The 16,203-nt window shown below is 46.6% G+C and overlaps 2 protein-coding genes across 2 annotated transcripts; both read left to right on the top strand.

Moving 5' to 3' along the window:
- The first annotated feature begins 7,705 nt into the window (after window positions 1–7,705).
- Window positions 7,706–9,765, top strand: LOC117843313 (trimethyltridecatetraene synthase). The gene is made up of 2 exons (XM_034723883.2): window positions 7,706–8,995; window positions 9,068–9,765. The coding sequence occupies exons 1-2, from the start codon at window positions 8,078–8,080 to the stop codon at window positions 9,698–9,700; spliced, it is 1,551 nt and encodes a 516-aa protein (XP_034579774.1). The 5' UTR covers window positions 7,706–8,077; the 3' UTR covers window positions 9,701–9,765.
- A 1,068-nt stretch (window positions 9,766–10,833) lies between these two features.
- LOC117842836 (trimethyltridecatetraene synthase) lies at window positions 10,834–12,910 on the top strand. The gene is made up of 2 exons (XM_034723360.2): window positions 10,834–11,792; window positions 12,157–12,910. Exons 1-2 carry the CDS (start codon window positions 10,869–10,871, stop codon window positions 12,787–12,789), a joined length of 1,557 nt encoding a protein of 518 aa, XP_034579251.1. The 5' UTR covers window positions 10,834–10,868; the 3' UTR covers window positions 12,790–12,910.
- Window positions 12,911–16,203: the final 3,293 nt, after the last annotated feature.

The raw sequence follows: 16,203 nt of genomic DNA, 5'->3' as shown, positions 1-16,203 counted from the left end.
GCCCGGGACAATCTATTGTTCAGTTACGAGCCCACGGTTTTGGCAGTAAAAACTCCGAGAGATTGTTCATGGTAGCAGTTCAGTCTGAGCTATGTTTTGTGCAGTAGTGTTCCCTTCACTAACTGAACACTGACAGTAATTTTTTCTCACCATCAGAGTGATGAGATTCAGGTTTTGCATTTTACCACTGAAGTGCTCTCGCGGTGAAAAGTCACCCCGGGGCCCGGGCACGGTACAGGGACACTAGCAGTTTTCTGTTTGTTCATCATTCGCCGGGGGAACACCCTAATCCGTGTCGTTTTCAGCAGCCACTGCATGATCGGGAGAGCAGGTAAGGAGTGAGAGAGCACGGGGCATCAGACGCTCATGGCCACATAGTGTGGTATCAATGATCAATCGGAATTGCAAACCGAAATAGCACGTGGTGGCATGGTCAGGACACCCGATTTCAGCACACACTTGCTGCCCAAAATCGTCCTGAACCAAGGCGCTCCCTATGTCTGCACCGAACCCCCTGATAACTGACGCGTACTATCGTCTGCGTGTGGCGTCCACCTGTGTGACGCAATTGGCGAAACGGCACGGCTGTGAAATCTGAAAACTGAATGGAAATTTGGATACGCTTACATTCAGTTTGACATTTTCCAGTGCGATCTATCTCTTATCTGCAGGAAGTATCGCTCCCGATCGGAAGAATCCAATCGTAACACCTTCGCCGAACTGTGAACGAAATGCACCAACCATCAAGGACTTGACGTTTTGACTCGAAATTTCACTTAAAAGTACTGGCGTTGAGGCTGTATATCGAGTCAGGTCCTTAAAAACCATTCGGAGCAGGTAATATCATCCTGCAACCCCGTAGCCAGTAGCCGCCAATCGAAACTGTTACATCGATCGGCAATTTGCAGTTTTGTTTGCAAACTGGCTCTATCATTGACTGACGAATACCATGTGTTTACTTGCCTGACACCGAAGGAATGGAATTCTCTAGTGATATTTACGCGCAATTGCGAGGGGAATTGCTGGGGCAGCACACGGAAACACCTACTGCTGTGGACCGACTTCCCCCATTTGAATATGCTGACTGACCGAGGACTGACTGACTTCCCTTTTTCGTGGTGTTTGGCTTTGGCGACAGCGATATGTTTGGATTTTTGCTGCGGTCAGGCAGGCCTCGTTATTCAGCAGCTATTGCTTTCGTGTTGCGCTGGAGCGGGAGAAAAACGGGAGAATCTTGTTACAGCGTACAGTTAAAGCCCATGCATGCAGTTCAAGTGTTAAGGACTTGACCCTCACAGGTCATTCATCTCCCCCTCTCCTTTTGGGACGATCTCATCTCAGGTTGATGAGCTAAAATCATTGCAGTTCATGTGTTAAAACCATCGCCAGCTCATGAGTAGAATTGCTTTCGGAATTTGTGGTGATGATTTTCGCGTGGTATCGCCGTAGCAACTTCCTTGTAAGATATCCTTGGCTTGCTTTGCGGGTGAAGTTCTGCTGAGTCGTTACATTTCTGTACGATTCGTGCTAAAAGCATCATGGGCACCCAAAAACTTCCGAACATCACCTCGCCGCCCGAAAACTCCCGTGGACACACCAATCATCGATCGAACAGGCGTGTTTCACGGCGACGTGCCTCACCACCTCTCGCGTCCACAGGCCACCCACGCACATCACGGTATTGACCGCCTGCTGCTTAGCCGTGCGTGCGATGTTTCTTTTCTGAAGAACGTCGCAGTCGCATCTGCGGAAAGCCAACAAGCCCAAAGAGGCCAAGACCAGCGACCGCGACGACGACACGAGCAGTGCGCCGAGCACCCCGGATTGACTACCTCCATTAGAGAATTGGGCCTATAGTTCTGGTTGGTAAGGTGCAAATCTCCCGAAAAAACATCCAGGATAAACCAATCGGGACAAAAGGGGGTCCTTTTGTCCCGGGTCACTCAACCGGGATAAAAGATACCAACCGGGATAAAACGGGTCACCACGGCAGGCGCTGCAAAAAAAAATCCTAGGAGGCCCCCACACGCAAGTCACAAGTCACACGATTTTTCACGCGAAATATGCGCGTGCACGCTGCGTGAGATTCGAACCCACAACCTCCAGCCTCGCGCGTGGGCATCTGACTCTATAGGGGATGCAATCCTTTTGTATTAACTCGTGGGGGACCCTTTTATCCCGGTTGGAAACATCAATCGGGATAAAAGACCCCCTTTTATCCCGGTTGGTATTACAAACCGGGATAAAAGGGTTCGAGGGATTTACTCCTCTTCCAGCCACCCCGTTAGGGACCCTTTTATCCCGATTTGAAACACCAACCGGGATAAAAGACCCCCTTTTATCCCGGTTGGTATTACAAACCGGGATAAAAGGCTCTCGACCCTTTTATCCCGGTTGGTATTTTAAATCGGGATAAAAGGTCTCTCAGGATCTTTTTTTTCCACTAGCCTTTGCAACCGGGGTAAAAGGTCCCGGTTGGTGAGCCCCCCACTAGTGACCGAGCTTTAGTCCCGGTTGGTGAACCTTTTATCCCAAGCCAACTTTAAACCGGGATAAAATGGGACGCATGGAGGGTGAATTCTCTACTTAGTGCTCGCGCTAACCATGGAAGCCTTAGCCTGCAGAGATGGATTGATCCTTGTGAGGAAGTGCAACGCCACAAGAGTGGTATTTGAGACGGACTGCCAAGAGCTTGTTCACTTGTGGTTATTGGGAAACGAGCAGCGTTCGTCAATTTCTACGATTCTCAGGGAGATTCAAGAGCTCTGTAACTCTCTAGTTAGCTTCTCTTTGTGCTATGCTAGCAAAGTCTATAATTTGGTAGCTCATGTGCTAGCCAAGCAGGTATCTAGAGCGTGTGTGATGGGTGAGTGGCACCAAGCTCCATCATATGTGCAGCAATACCTAGAGTCTGAGTGTAACCTTTCATGATCAATGAATGAAATCCCTGATCAAAAAAAAGAAGACTGACTACCTCGCCCACCCGGTGCGGCCTCACGTTTCGGTGCCTGGTCCCGGCCCGCGTCCGCGCGTACCACAAACACTCTCTCTCGCTCGGGTCTGTCTTTTCGCTGGGGCCACGGTAGGCCCACGTACCTACCACACAGATAACCCATCAGGCTGTGTTGCCGGGCTCTTCCGGCTCGTGTGGCTCGCAGCAGCCCATCCATCCTGGGCTGCACAGAATGGGGCTTTTGCCCCTGAGGCACAGTAATACACCATTTTCTTTTTCACATACCAGTTTGCATTTCCTAACAAAAACGTACCAGTTTGCCTACTCGCCCCCCCCCCCCACCCCACCCCCCCACCCCCCCCCCCCCCAAAAAAACATAGTACATGCACGGACATATATAAAGTAACTATAACACATGCCTAAACACAATACTCCAATGAACCGGTCAGGACCTGTCTGGAACGTGGGAAAATCGTAGGAAAAGTGGAGGTTTTCATTCCAGAGGAAAGGAATGGCGTATTTATGTTTGGAATGAAGGAAGTCGGGACAAACTCTCCGGAGGAACGGCTCGCACGCCTGTACTCATGGAGGAATCAAAAAATGTGCTCGGAGCTCTTGGGAAAACTTCCTGCAATACTCGCGCATAAACTCGTGCGCTTACCAAGCTAACCTCCGTTCTTCCTGCTCGTTGCGACCCTGATTTGCCTCTACCCGAGAAGAGGGGAAAAGGAAAAGTAGCTAGACATAAAAATCCAAAGGAAAAAATAGGAGAAACAAAGGCAGGAGGGGAGGCCTCAAGCTGTTCGACAGTGGGAGTAGCGGCGTGCGCTCGCCGTGCCTCGTCGAGCTCCGGCTGCCCGCGCCATTTGGATGAGCGTTGACTACAGGAGCAGGGCAGCAGGCAAGCAGTCGATGAGAACGATGGGAGGATAAGGTTGGATTGTGCCTTGGCTGTGGGTGCGTTAGGTCTATGGACCATTGGTCCCACATGTAGGGGAGTTGGTAGAGATGCAAAGCACCATTTAATTACATGTGTATTCAATATTAATGGTGTTTTATTCATATGTAACTCAAATTATTTTATTATGCATTCCTTCCAAACAGCCCAAAATTTTCATTCCTGCGTTTTGGAATCATGCAGTTTTTCACTTTTTGCTCTACCCTATTCCTGCGGTTTGGTGCTCTTTCTTAGTTTGCTCGTTTGGATATTTTCTTCTATCTTTTGTGAGACAACAAATATCTTGGATGCCTTTTCTGAGACAAAGCTTGGGTCTTCATAGACTTGCGGGGGCTTCATTCCCCTCTGGGTTGCTGTGAGGCAAAACTTGAGCGGATCGATCTCTTTCGGCTTTGGGCCAGCTGATGCCCAATGGTCTTTGACAATCCTTGTTCATTCTCTATATTATTTTGAATGTATTTTTCCAAGAATAACTCATATATATTGTCATAATTGTATCACATATATTATAATGGATTTAATGATAGATGTCAAATGATATACAATATATTATTATGATTCATATTTTCACTAAAATGAGTAGAATTCATCTAAAAACTTTAAGATGATGGCTATAAGCTAAAATAAGCTGAAATAAAATTATGATGTTCAAAATACCATCCACACTCTTTCATCCAGAGGGATGCTAAAACAATGGATGCAACCTACAACCATAGAATGAAAAACTGGATCGGAGATCGAATAGGTGGAGATGTTGGTTTGATGGTTTAATGGTCCAACCAGTGATCTAACCGGTTCAACCCGGTTCAATAAAGTACATATCAAACGTATAATCTCTTCATTCACAAAGAGCAGTAAATGGCTAACTGAGGTGGGATTCAGCTTTTAGAACAGGGTTCAAAATCCCATCTCCACTTTGGGTCTTGTTTAGTTGCCCAACTTTAGGATGTTCAAATTACTGTAGCAACACTGTAGCGTTTCGTTTGTATTTGTGAATTATTATCCAAATATTGACTAATTAGACTCAAAAGATTCGTCTTACAAAGTACAACAAAACTGTGCAATTAGTTTTTAATTTCATCTACATTCAGTACTCCATGCATGTACCGCAAGTTTGATGTGATGGGGAATCTTCTTTTTGTATAGTGTCAAAGTTAGGATTTTGGAGTGGAGTAAACATGGCCTTGGCCTCTCGGCTGTTGTGTTGGGCCGACACCAATAGTGTAAGGAATATGCGTTTTAGATCCAATTTTTTTACTAAATCAATCTTTTACTCGAACCGAATAGACAATATCGCCGGTTCAGGCTTTCCCGATCAAATCGGTGACCCGGTCCCATTTTTTTACTATGCCTACAACAGTAAGTTGTCTATTTTAACGAAGGACCCGAGAAGTGTATGGATGTCATAATTTATAGCATCTCCAATCACTACAAGTAGTTCTAACTATAAGTCTGTATATCTCACATATAAACTATGCTAAAAGTTAACATTTCCATTGTCATATATTAGGCTAAAGTTAACTTTTCCATTGGTTTCGCGACAAGCTTGTCTTTTGTTGATATTAAAGCTCGAATATGTGTGGAACCAGGGGCGGGCCTACATAGGGTATTCAATTGAATACCTATTATTTTTGCCAAAAAAATTTGTATATGTAATGTATCCAATGTATATGTATATAAAACAAAAAGTAAACAGCCTAACATGTATGTGTTGAATTTGCCAATGTTTGTGAATTCAAGTTGGGATCAATTAGTACATGCATGTGTTGAATAATTTCAAGTTGGAATCAATTCTGTGTTATGACTATAATTTAGGCTGCCAATTTTTTTACCATTTGAAATTTTGAATACATATAGTCAAAATCCTGAGCCCGTCTCCGTATGGAATTGGAGAAAATGTAGTGATAACCGTCTCATTTTCTGAAGAGCTGACTGTATTTTTCCCTTCATTAACTCTCGTTCACGTAGGATATAAATGCTAATGTGTACCACCTTATAGCTAACTAACGTGTCTGTTTGCAATTTTGCATAGGAGTGGCAGCTGACTTTGGCCGTGCTAGCTGGTTCTCTACCAAGAATGGTGCAAAATACCATTTGCAACATATAATCTTGAACTCCTAATCCAATAGGAAGATACTCATAATCCAACAAAATTGTATCGAGAATATACCATTCACTTCTTCATGCAGGAAAGACGCTAATAACACACTGGCTGACACCTAAAACAAAGACTTGCATGTTTTTATAAGACGAGTCTCAGTGCACAGTTTTATTGTACTTTTATCTAGATTAAGAATTAGCTAATTGTGCATGTTGAGTGTCATGGGGATGAAACTCCTCTCATATATGATAAAATTTATCCTTCTCTCTCCTCATAAAAACCTTGCCAAGTAAACAATTTTGCTGATGTGACATGAAATTTTGAAATTTAATGCTCATAAAACTTTTCATGAAGCTCCTGCTGAGACTGGTCTAAACAATTTAACTAAAGGCCGAGCTGTACCAAATCGAAACATTTCTTTTCAGGGATAAAAAATCGCGACATGTCGTATTTTAGTGGCAGCTGACTTTTCGCTGGGCGGCGCGCTGTCCTATCAGAATGGTGTAAAGTGCCAAAGTACCAGTTGCATTAGAAAGTCTTTAACAAGTACTCCTCTGTCCTTTTCTATAATAAGGGATGGAGGGAGTAATTAATTATCCAATAAGAAAATATACTTGCCTTTAATCTGTACTACATCGCCTAGTCTCAAGTCTCAATTCCTGCGCTAGAAAACTTTTTCGCTGGCGGTCAAAACCAGTTTCTGCTTGTGGATTTCACACCCGCTAACAACTCAATGTCAGCACAAATAGTCCTTGTGTTGGTGGGTGTCCACCCGCCAGGTACAGTTCTAATTTGCGCTGGTTGGTGTTTAGATAGCCTGCCAACAAAGATATTTTTGGGATAATAAAAAAAAGATGGTTGTAGCCGCTCCTGCTGTCGCAACCGCGGCTCCTGCTGCTACAACCACGGTAGCGCCGCCGCTCGTTTCACCTCACGCCGCCGTCCCACGACTCTGCACTGCTTCTCCGTCATCGCCCGCGCCAGCCCATGCACCCACCGGCCACCCGTACTCGTGCCGTCCGCCCACGTCAGGCCCCGCTAGCTGCCTGACGTCACGCCGGCTGGTCACATCGGTCCCACGCCGCCCTTGCACACCTGCCGGAGCTCGCCCTCGATGCCCGCCCTTGGGCGTGCCGCCGGAGCATGCCCTCGGCGCTCGCCCGCCGAAGCTCGCCCTCGGAGCTCGGCCTTGGCGCCCACCGCCGGAGCTCGCCCTCGGCACCCGCCCTTGGGCGCCGCTGGAGCTCGCCCTCCCACCGAAGAGGAAAGGAACAGATAAGGTAGAGAGGGGGAGAGGATAAGAGAAAGGAACAGGTAAGGGAGAGACAGAGCACCTGACGCCGCCTGCCTGCCCACGCCGGTCTCCGCGCGCGTTGGCTGCCGCTGCATCCAACCGGGCGCGCCGGTCCCCGCCCGCGCGGGCCTGCCCCACCGGCCGCCGCTCCCGCCAGCGCCCGCGCCCACAGGCCGCCGATGCTTCCGCCCGGGCGCGCTGCCCCTAGCACCCGCGGCCCATCCGCACGGCCGCCGCTCCAACTGGTACCTCCTCCTATAGAGATAAGAAGAGACAAGGGAGAGGTACGGGTTGATACCCACCCCGTTGGTGCCTGCTCCTGGAGAGATAAGGGAGTGGCATTTGTGCTGACGGCCCACCTAACGCACCCGCCAGCACAGATGCATCCTATCTGTGCTGGTGGGCACTAGCCCGACGGTTCCGGTCACCTTTGTACTGGCAGGTGCCAATTTCACCCGCCAGTATGCTAATTTCGACATGTCAGCACAAATTATTTTTGGCGTAGTGATTTACTACTGCTAATTTGAATCCAAGTCCACTCCGCATTACTGTTAAATATTCGTGTCAGCTGAAGGCGTCAAGCACTCCAGCACTGGCAGGCACTACTCCAACGCAACAAATTAAAGTCGTCGCCATTTTCCCGTCCAGCTACAACCGATCCCATCCATGAGCACACACGGTGCTGATTGCTGAAGTACGGTACGACAGTACCTTCCGGCGATCACCTCTATAGGCTATAGCCGTCGTCAGCCCATCATCACATTCTCTCCAATGGAGCTACCAGCATGGGCATCCGTCCTTGCCGTGGTGCTCGCCACGGTCCTGTTCCTCCGAGCCGTCTCCGGACGCAGGCGCCGGCCGTGCAGCAGCCTGCCGGGCCCCAAGCCGTGGCCGGTGATCGGCAACTTCAACCTCCTCGGCGCGCTCCCGCACCGCTCCCTGGACGCGCTGGCAAAGCGCCACGGCCCACTGATGCGCGTGCAGTTCGGCTCCTTCCCCGTCGTCATCGCGTCGTCCGTGGACATGGCCAAGTTCTTCCTCAAGACCCACGACTCGGCGTTCATCGACCGGCCCAAGATGGCGGCGGGCAAGTACACCACCTACAACTACTCCAACATCGCCTGGTCCCCGTACGGCGCCTACTGGCGGCAGGCGCGCAAGATCTGCGCCGACGAGCTCTTCAGCGCGAGGCGGCTCGAGTCCTCCGAGCACGTCCGCAGGGAGGAGGTGCGCGCGCTGCTGCGCGACCTGCACGGGGCGGCCGGGCAGGTCGTGCCGCTCAAGGAGCGACTGTCCACGATGAGCCTGAACATGATCGCCCGCATGGTCCTGGGCCGGAAGGCCGTGGACAGGGAGGTGGTCGCCAGCGGCGGGGGATCCGTGACGACGTGGAAGGAGTTCAGGTGGATGCTCGACGAGCTGTTCTTGCTCAACGGCGTGCTCAACATCGGGGACTGGATCCCCTGGCTGTCGTGGCTGGACCTGCAGGGGTACGTCAGGAGGATGAAGAGGGTGGGCAAGATGTTCGATCGGTTCATGGAGAACGTGGTGGAGGAGCACAACGAACGGCGGTGGCGCGAGGGGGACGCGTTCGTGGCCAAGGACATGGTCGACAGGCTGCTTCAGCTTGCCGACGATCCCAACCTCGAGGTGAAATTCACCAGGGACAGCGTAAAAGCATTCACGCAGGTCTGTCTCTGTTCCCGATTGATTTCAGACTCTGTAAAAAAAAGTGCTCAATTAATCGTTTCTGTTGTACAGGACCTCGTCGCCGGGGGCACCGAGAGCGCCGCAGTAATCGTGGAGTGGGCCATCTCAGAGCTCCTCAAGAACCCCGAGGTCTTCGCCAAGGCCACCGAGGAGCTGGACTCCGTCATCGGCCGCGGCCGCTGGGTCACGGAGAAGGACATGGCTCATCTCCCCTACGTCGACGCCATCGTCAAGGAGACCATGCGCCTGCACATGGTCGTGCCCCTGCTCTCGCCGCGCTTGTCGCGCGAGGACACGTCCGTGGGCGGCCACGACATCCCCGCGGGCACGCGCGTGCTCGTCAACGCGTGGACCATCAGCCGGGACCCCGCGCTGTGGGAGGCGCCCGAGGAGTTCAGGCCAGAGCGCTTCGTCGGGAGCAAGATCGACGTCAAGGGCCAGGACTTTGAGATGCTGCCGTTCGGGTCCGGCCGGCGGATGTGCCCCGGCTACAGCCTCGGGTTGAAGGTGATCCAGGGGACCCTCGCCAACCTGCTGCACGGGTTTGCGTGGAGGCTCCCGGATGGCATGACGAAGGAGGAGCTGAGCATGGAGGAGGTCTTCGGGCTGTCCACGCCGCGCAAGTTCCCGCTCCAGGTCGTCGTCGAGCCCAAGCTTCCAGCCCACCTGTACACTGCTGCTTGATGAACAAACTGGACTTGCATTTGGTTCTGTTTCTTCAATAATATATACCCAACTGGTTCTGTCAAGGCCCATCTTGCAGAGTTTTTACCTCTACAACCCCCATCCAAGGCCTAGCCCAGCTGGCTTTTCTCGTGCTGTGCAAACTGCGAATATGGCCCAGCTTTTCCCTATTTTTTTTTGTGGAACTTGATTTAATTTTCACGAGAATTAAATTTCCTAGATTTTCCAGTATACATTTGTTTTTGACATGTGTTACATACACATAATCCAATTGTATAAATCCAAGTCCATCCTTGTTGATTCAAATATGTACTCCCTTTGTCCACAAAAATAGCATTTCTAGGATTTTCTATCCACTTCTCGTGCGGTCATCACTTTGTTTAACTGTACTACATCACTTTGCTTTAATATACTAGATACATTTTTCGCCTTTTTCTTTATAATTCCAATTGAATACCTTTTTGTTTTGGTTTTGTTCTGGTTTTGGGAGCTACATGCATGATCTGCGGATTACGCCTTTCACTTTCATCTTCTTATGGCCAGTATCTTGAACTACAAGTTTTAAGCCATGTGCAACATGCCAACAACGACGTATCCTCATTGTTTCCCTTCCATATCCTGCTATATACTAGCTTCATCGTCGTTCCTTATCACACACTCAACACTAGAGATTGTGATGACACCGTCAAACAGTCTGCAGGCATATTTATATTGCTCTGCTGTGTAGCTGATTCCTTTTTCTTGCGTTAACCAATTGTTAAGATAAATATATATGTAATACTATTGCAACAGTAAACTGATTACAATAATTACCTCGTGGAACTACACGGATGCAGACATGATTGGGACTAATAGAGTACTGAGTACTCCATAACCTACCGATCGAATGCAAACAACCATTCAATCAGATAAAGGCAACCAATGAAGAAATCCATACAAGGAGTAAGATGATAGTACAGTCGAAATTAAACGCGGCATTTATAATTTCCGGACGTCCCTGAAGTGCTTGGATATTTTTTTTCACCAGTAATTGATACACTGAAAAACGGGTCAGCTGTGCAGTAATGCAGTTTAGTAAAACACAAGCTTCAGTCACTACCAGGTCGCCACCTTATAATAAGCTCCCAACCCTCTCATCAGCTCAGCTAAACCTCACTCCACTCGATCGATGGAGCTACCAACATTGGCCGCGTTCCTCGCCATCGTCCTTGGCCTTGCTCTTTTCCTCGGAACCTTACTTTTGCACCGCCGCCGCCGCGCCTACAACCTCCCGCCCGGCCCCAAGCCATGGCCGATCATCGGGAACATGAACCTCATGGGCGAGCTGCCCCACAGCTCCATCCACGAGCTCTCCAAACGCTATGGCCCCCTCATGCAGCTCCGGTTCGGGTCGTTGCCTGTCGTCATCGCTGCGTCCGCCGAGATGGCGAAGCACATCCTCAAGATCAACGACGCGGCGTTCTCCGACCGGCCGAGGTTCGCTGTCGGCAAGTACATCGCGTACGACTGCTCCGACATCCTGTGGTCCCCCTACGGTCCGTACCTGCGACAGACACGCAGGATCTGCGCCGCCGAGCTCTTCAGCACCAAGCGGCTCCAGTCCTTCGACCACATCCGCGACGAGGAGGTGCGCGTCATGTTGCGCGACCTGCGCAGAGCATCCGGGCGCACCGTGCGGCTCAGGGACACCCTGCAGATGCTGACGCTCGGTGTGATCTCGCGCGTAGTCCTGGGCAGGAAGTACGTCGAAGAAGAGGCGGCCGGCGAGGGGGCCTCACCGCCGGTGATAACGCCCGCCGGATACAGGGAGATGGTGGATGAGTTCTTCGTGCTCCACGGCGCGTTTAACATTGGCGATTTCATCCCCTGGTTAGATTGGCTGGACCTGCAGGGCTACGTTAGGAGGATGAAGAAGATGAGCGCCATGTTTGATCGATTCCTGGATCATGTCTTGGACGTGCACAACGAGCGCCGGCAACTTGAGGGAGAGAGGTTCGTGGCCAAAGACATGGTGGACGTGCTGCAGGAGCTGGCCGACGACCCTTACCTTGAGGTCCAGCTCAGCAGGGACAATGTTAAGGCTATCACCCAGGTGATTACTCTTAGATTACTACTTTAGGCATAAAAATTTGACGTGCCTAGCTAGCTTTGGTCACATTTTTAATATATTCATTAAAAATATAATAATATATTCAGTGGCTTTTCACATCTACAAGCACAGTTTTCACATATCTGAACAAAATATTGCAAAAATTTCAAAAATTTGAGCTTCTTTTTTTTTCTGAGAAGGATCAAGTTAGCAAATCATTTCAACCTCATATTCTCATTTCTGTAAGGAAGCAATATGACGCCACAGTTATACATTCACCAGTGAATCACTGAACAGCAAACATAGATTATGCAAAGCTAAATAGTCATTTAATTGTCAACAATGAAATAACTCTCCTATGACGCAGGATCTAATCATCGGAGCCACAGACACCTCTGCAAACACCATGGAGTGGGCTCTATCTGAGCTCCTCAAGAACCCCAAGACCTTAGCCAAGGCCACCGAGGAGCTGAACAACGTCATCGGGCCCGACCGCTTGGTCACAGAGAAGGACCTTCCTCACCTCCCCTACATCGATGCCATCCTCAAGGAGACCATGCGGCTGCACCCGGCCGCGCCGATGCTGGCACCCCACCTGGCCCGTGAGGACACACGCGTGGATGGCTACGACATCCTCGCGGGCACGGCCGTGTTCATTAACGTGTGGGGCATCGGCCGTGACCCTGCTCTGTGGGACGCGCCGGAGGAGTTCCGGCCCGAAAGGTTCCTCGAGAGAGAGATCGACGTGAGGGGTCAGGACTTTGAGCTGCTGCCGTTCGGGTCCGGCCGGCGAATGTGCCCCGGATACAGCCTCGCGATGAAAGTGATGGCGCTGGGCCTTGCCAACCTGCTTCATGGCTTCGTGTGGAGGCTTCCGGAAGGTGTGACAGTGGAGGGCCTAAGCATGGAGGAGACCTTCTTCCTTGTGATGCCGCGCAAGTTCCCACTCGAGGTCACTGTCGAGCCTAGGTTGCCGGCCCACCTCTATTTGGGTGGTTGATGAGTGGAGTACGTTATTTTTCAAGCTCTTGGAAGCTATGTTGTGTCTCATGTATCAATGGTGGTGCTCCATATATTATGGTGTGTGACTCAATAAGATACCTCGCCACTGAAAAGACGTCTATCTTCTGTGCAAATGTTAAAGACGTGATACATATATGTAATAACAATCCACTACAGACTGAACAACATGTTCTCTGCAGTTGTAGACAGGTTCATATCTTTTCTTCATACTGCTAGGTGCACACAGTAGCATATGAGAATGGTACATTGATGCCACCTCATTCCACCAATCTACTAGAGAAATCCTAGAAATTCTTAGCAAAAAGCAAAACATCTGGCCATCAATCGATAGACTTAAATCATCGTAGCCATTGCATCTATTATGTTTTATAAAAAAATACCCACCTCTGCCATTATATAAAATAAACTAAAGTAATCTCCTAATCTTCATCAAAATTACCCACTTGTACCATTATAAAAATAATTTAAAATAACCTGATAAATTTGCAACTAAATTACCCACAACTAATACTTAAAAAATAACTTAAAGTAACCCTTAAATTTGCATCTCATACATCATTATTAAAAATAACATGAGGTAACCTTAAGTTTTAATCCAAATCATCTTAATTAAAAATATACAACAATATATGATTCTAAATCGTTTATTTCTTACGCTACTGATATATTATATAATAATATATGATATAATAATTAAGCTTTATACGTATGATGGGTGTCACCATTTATAAAGACATAGAGAAAGTGCTGAGAATATAGATTTCTATGTTAAAATTATAGCTCAAACTTAGGGTCCATTTAACACATCCAAGCGCATATGTGTGTTGCAAAGTGAAAAGTTCATAAATGTAGACGGAAACATTATAGAGTAATTACTAACTAAAATCTATCACAATTGAATGAGAATAATAAGTATATATCTATATAAGTATAATGTTTAAATATTTAACAAATGAGAGGTAGCTCAAGGTAATAGTTTTGTAGTAGTGTAGCCTAATTTTTTTTCCACTGGAGACGCCCAATTAGTTCTCACGAGACATGCAAGAAAAAAAATTCAAATCCTAGAAATTCTCATAAAACTCAGAAACATCAAACATCAATCCTTTAAACTCTAATAATTATAGTCATTGATTTATTATATTTTCAAAAAGTTACCCACCACTATTATTATGAAATATTCTAAAATAAACCCTAAACCTATATCTAAATTACCAAGCGCTGCCATAATAAAAAATAATATAAAGTATCCGTAATCTTCACCTAATTTACTCATGCATATTATTATGAAAGCATAACTTAAAATATCATTTTAAATTTGTATCTAAGTTACCCACGTGTATCATTATTAAAAGTAACCTGAAGTACACACCTAAATCTTAATCTAATTATCTTCATATGCATCATACATAAATGTTCAAAAGTAAACTAATATGACTCTAATTAAATTACCTATTTATATCACGAATGATATAGATATAATAATTTAAGGTATATACGCATGATGGGCGCCGCCATGTAGACCATTTATACATGTATGTGAGGAAGTGATAAAAAATATTAATTTTTGTGCTAAACATAATGTATGGAGGTGCGATACAAAATGAAAAAAAGTGAACGTGGATCAAAACGTGTATGGAGTTATTACTAATTAAAAATTAATTATAACTGGACAAAGATAAGTACACATCTATATGAGTATCATGTTGAAGTATTGAAAAAATGAGAGAGTAGTAGGTAAAATTTTTTGATTATTAGTTAGGAGTTTAATTTCTAAGTAATTTTCAAATACAATAGTTTTTAAAAATATTAGCCCATGCAAGAGCACGGGTTGATGGACTAGTCTAGCCAATGGCAGGCAGGCAGGCAGGCGGTACATGCAACCGTGATATGTGAACAATCAATGACCTTAGCATAGGATTCATGAGATTTTGGTGATTAATAACTATTGACATCATGGTTATTTGAACTAACAAGGTTTGCTAGTATACGATGATGTAGTCTCAATGCAGGGTGATGGATTTGGATGAACATAAACCTCCTGCATTTCCTTGATTGAGGCCTGCATGTAAGTCTTTTGAGATGTTTTAACTGAGCTTGTGAAGTGGCCACGCAATGCTTGTACATCGAAGGAGGCTAGTCGAATTTTCCCCAAAGCTCTACCAAGTAAAGATATTGTGTAGCATTTGGGGGACAAAAGTTCAAAGACCTACTTGTAAGTGGGAAAGTCTCTAGCTATCATGAAGTTACCTAACTGGTTGACCATTGCGAAAGGCTACACAACACAGAGCTTTCTAATATCTCAGTTAAAATTCGTTGTGCGAGAGCTCTCTACCTCTTTAAATTAAGAATTTAACTTTTCTAGAATTGCCATTTATAGTCTCTAGGATTAGAAACCAGAGTGCAAATCTTTATATGGTAACGAGTGCAACCACATAAAAAATCTTCGTGTGTTATAGTTATTAGAATCTTGGAGCAACTCTATCAATAGCCCTCAGATCAAAACCATCAAAGACCAAATGGAGGTTCTCAATCTTTTAAGAACCATAAGAATATCTCCAACTCCAGCAATAGCTCCAATGGATAGAGGCCTTCCTGGGCAATTTGGAGGCCTCCTAAAAATGGAAAACCTAGTAGAGAATCTGCTAGATCGGTGTGTGTTTTTTCACTTCCCTCTAAACTTAGGGTACTGTTGGAGCCCCAAAGATATTAAGCCATCACCATCCTCGCATTTTATTGAGAAGTAAACAAACTCGAGTTTTTGAATCAAACAACTTTTATTGACATTCTGCTATAAAGTTTATAATCAATTAAATTTTTAATCTCTAAGATAAACCAAGATTTTCAATATCCCTAGGAATAACTTCATGGTTCCACAATGTGCCACTGATGCGACGCTGACACCTCGTAAATTCCAAGAACAAGAACTACCTATATATACCCCGGGTATATTGTAGATTTATCCGAACATGAACTATGACCTATACGTGATGACGTGAAACTACATGGATGCCGACTTGACTTAGACTAATCAGCTGACGCCTATATACCTATATGAAGGGATTTAGTGCATGGTCGATCCACGCGTATGGCGTGCGACGTGAAAGGACAGCAGATATATATATTTTGCTTTGCTTGCACACGGACCGGCAAGACGGAGGATTGGGTCCGGCCACAGAATTGGACTATTCTGTTGCCGGCAACAAAAAAAATAGATCTATATATTATTCTGTTGCCAGCTCATCCAACGTACTAAAATTGTTACAATAACTTGATTGGTTTCAGACAATAACGTAGTCGACTTACCCATTCTTTTATGTCGTACTTTACTATAAATCGATTGTACCATAATTTGCCAAAAAAAGCATCTTGACACTAAATAATTATAGTAACT

This window comes from Setaria viridis, chromosome 2 (assembly GCF_005286985.2).
Source record: "Setaria viridis chromosome 2, Setaria_viridis_v4.0, whole genome shotgun sequence".
NCBI lineage: Eukaryota > Viridiplantae > Streptophyta > Magnoliopsida > Poales > Poaceae > Setaria > Setaria viridis.
Note: the sequence above shows the minus strand (reverse complement) of the source record. Positions and strands in the feature narration are given on the sequence as shown.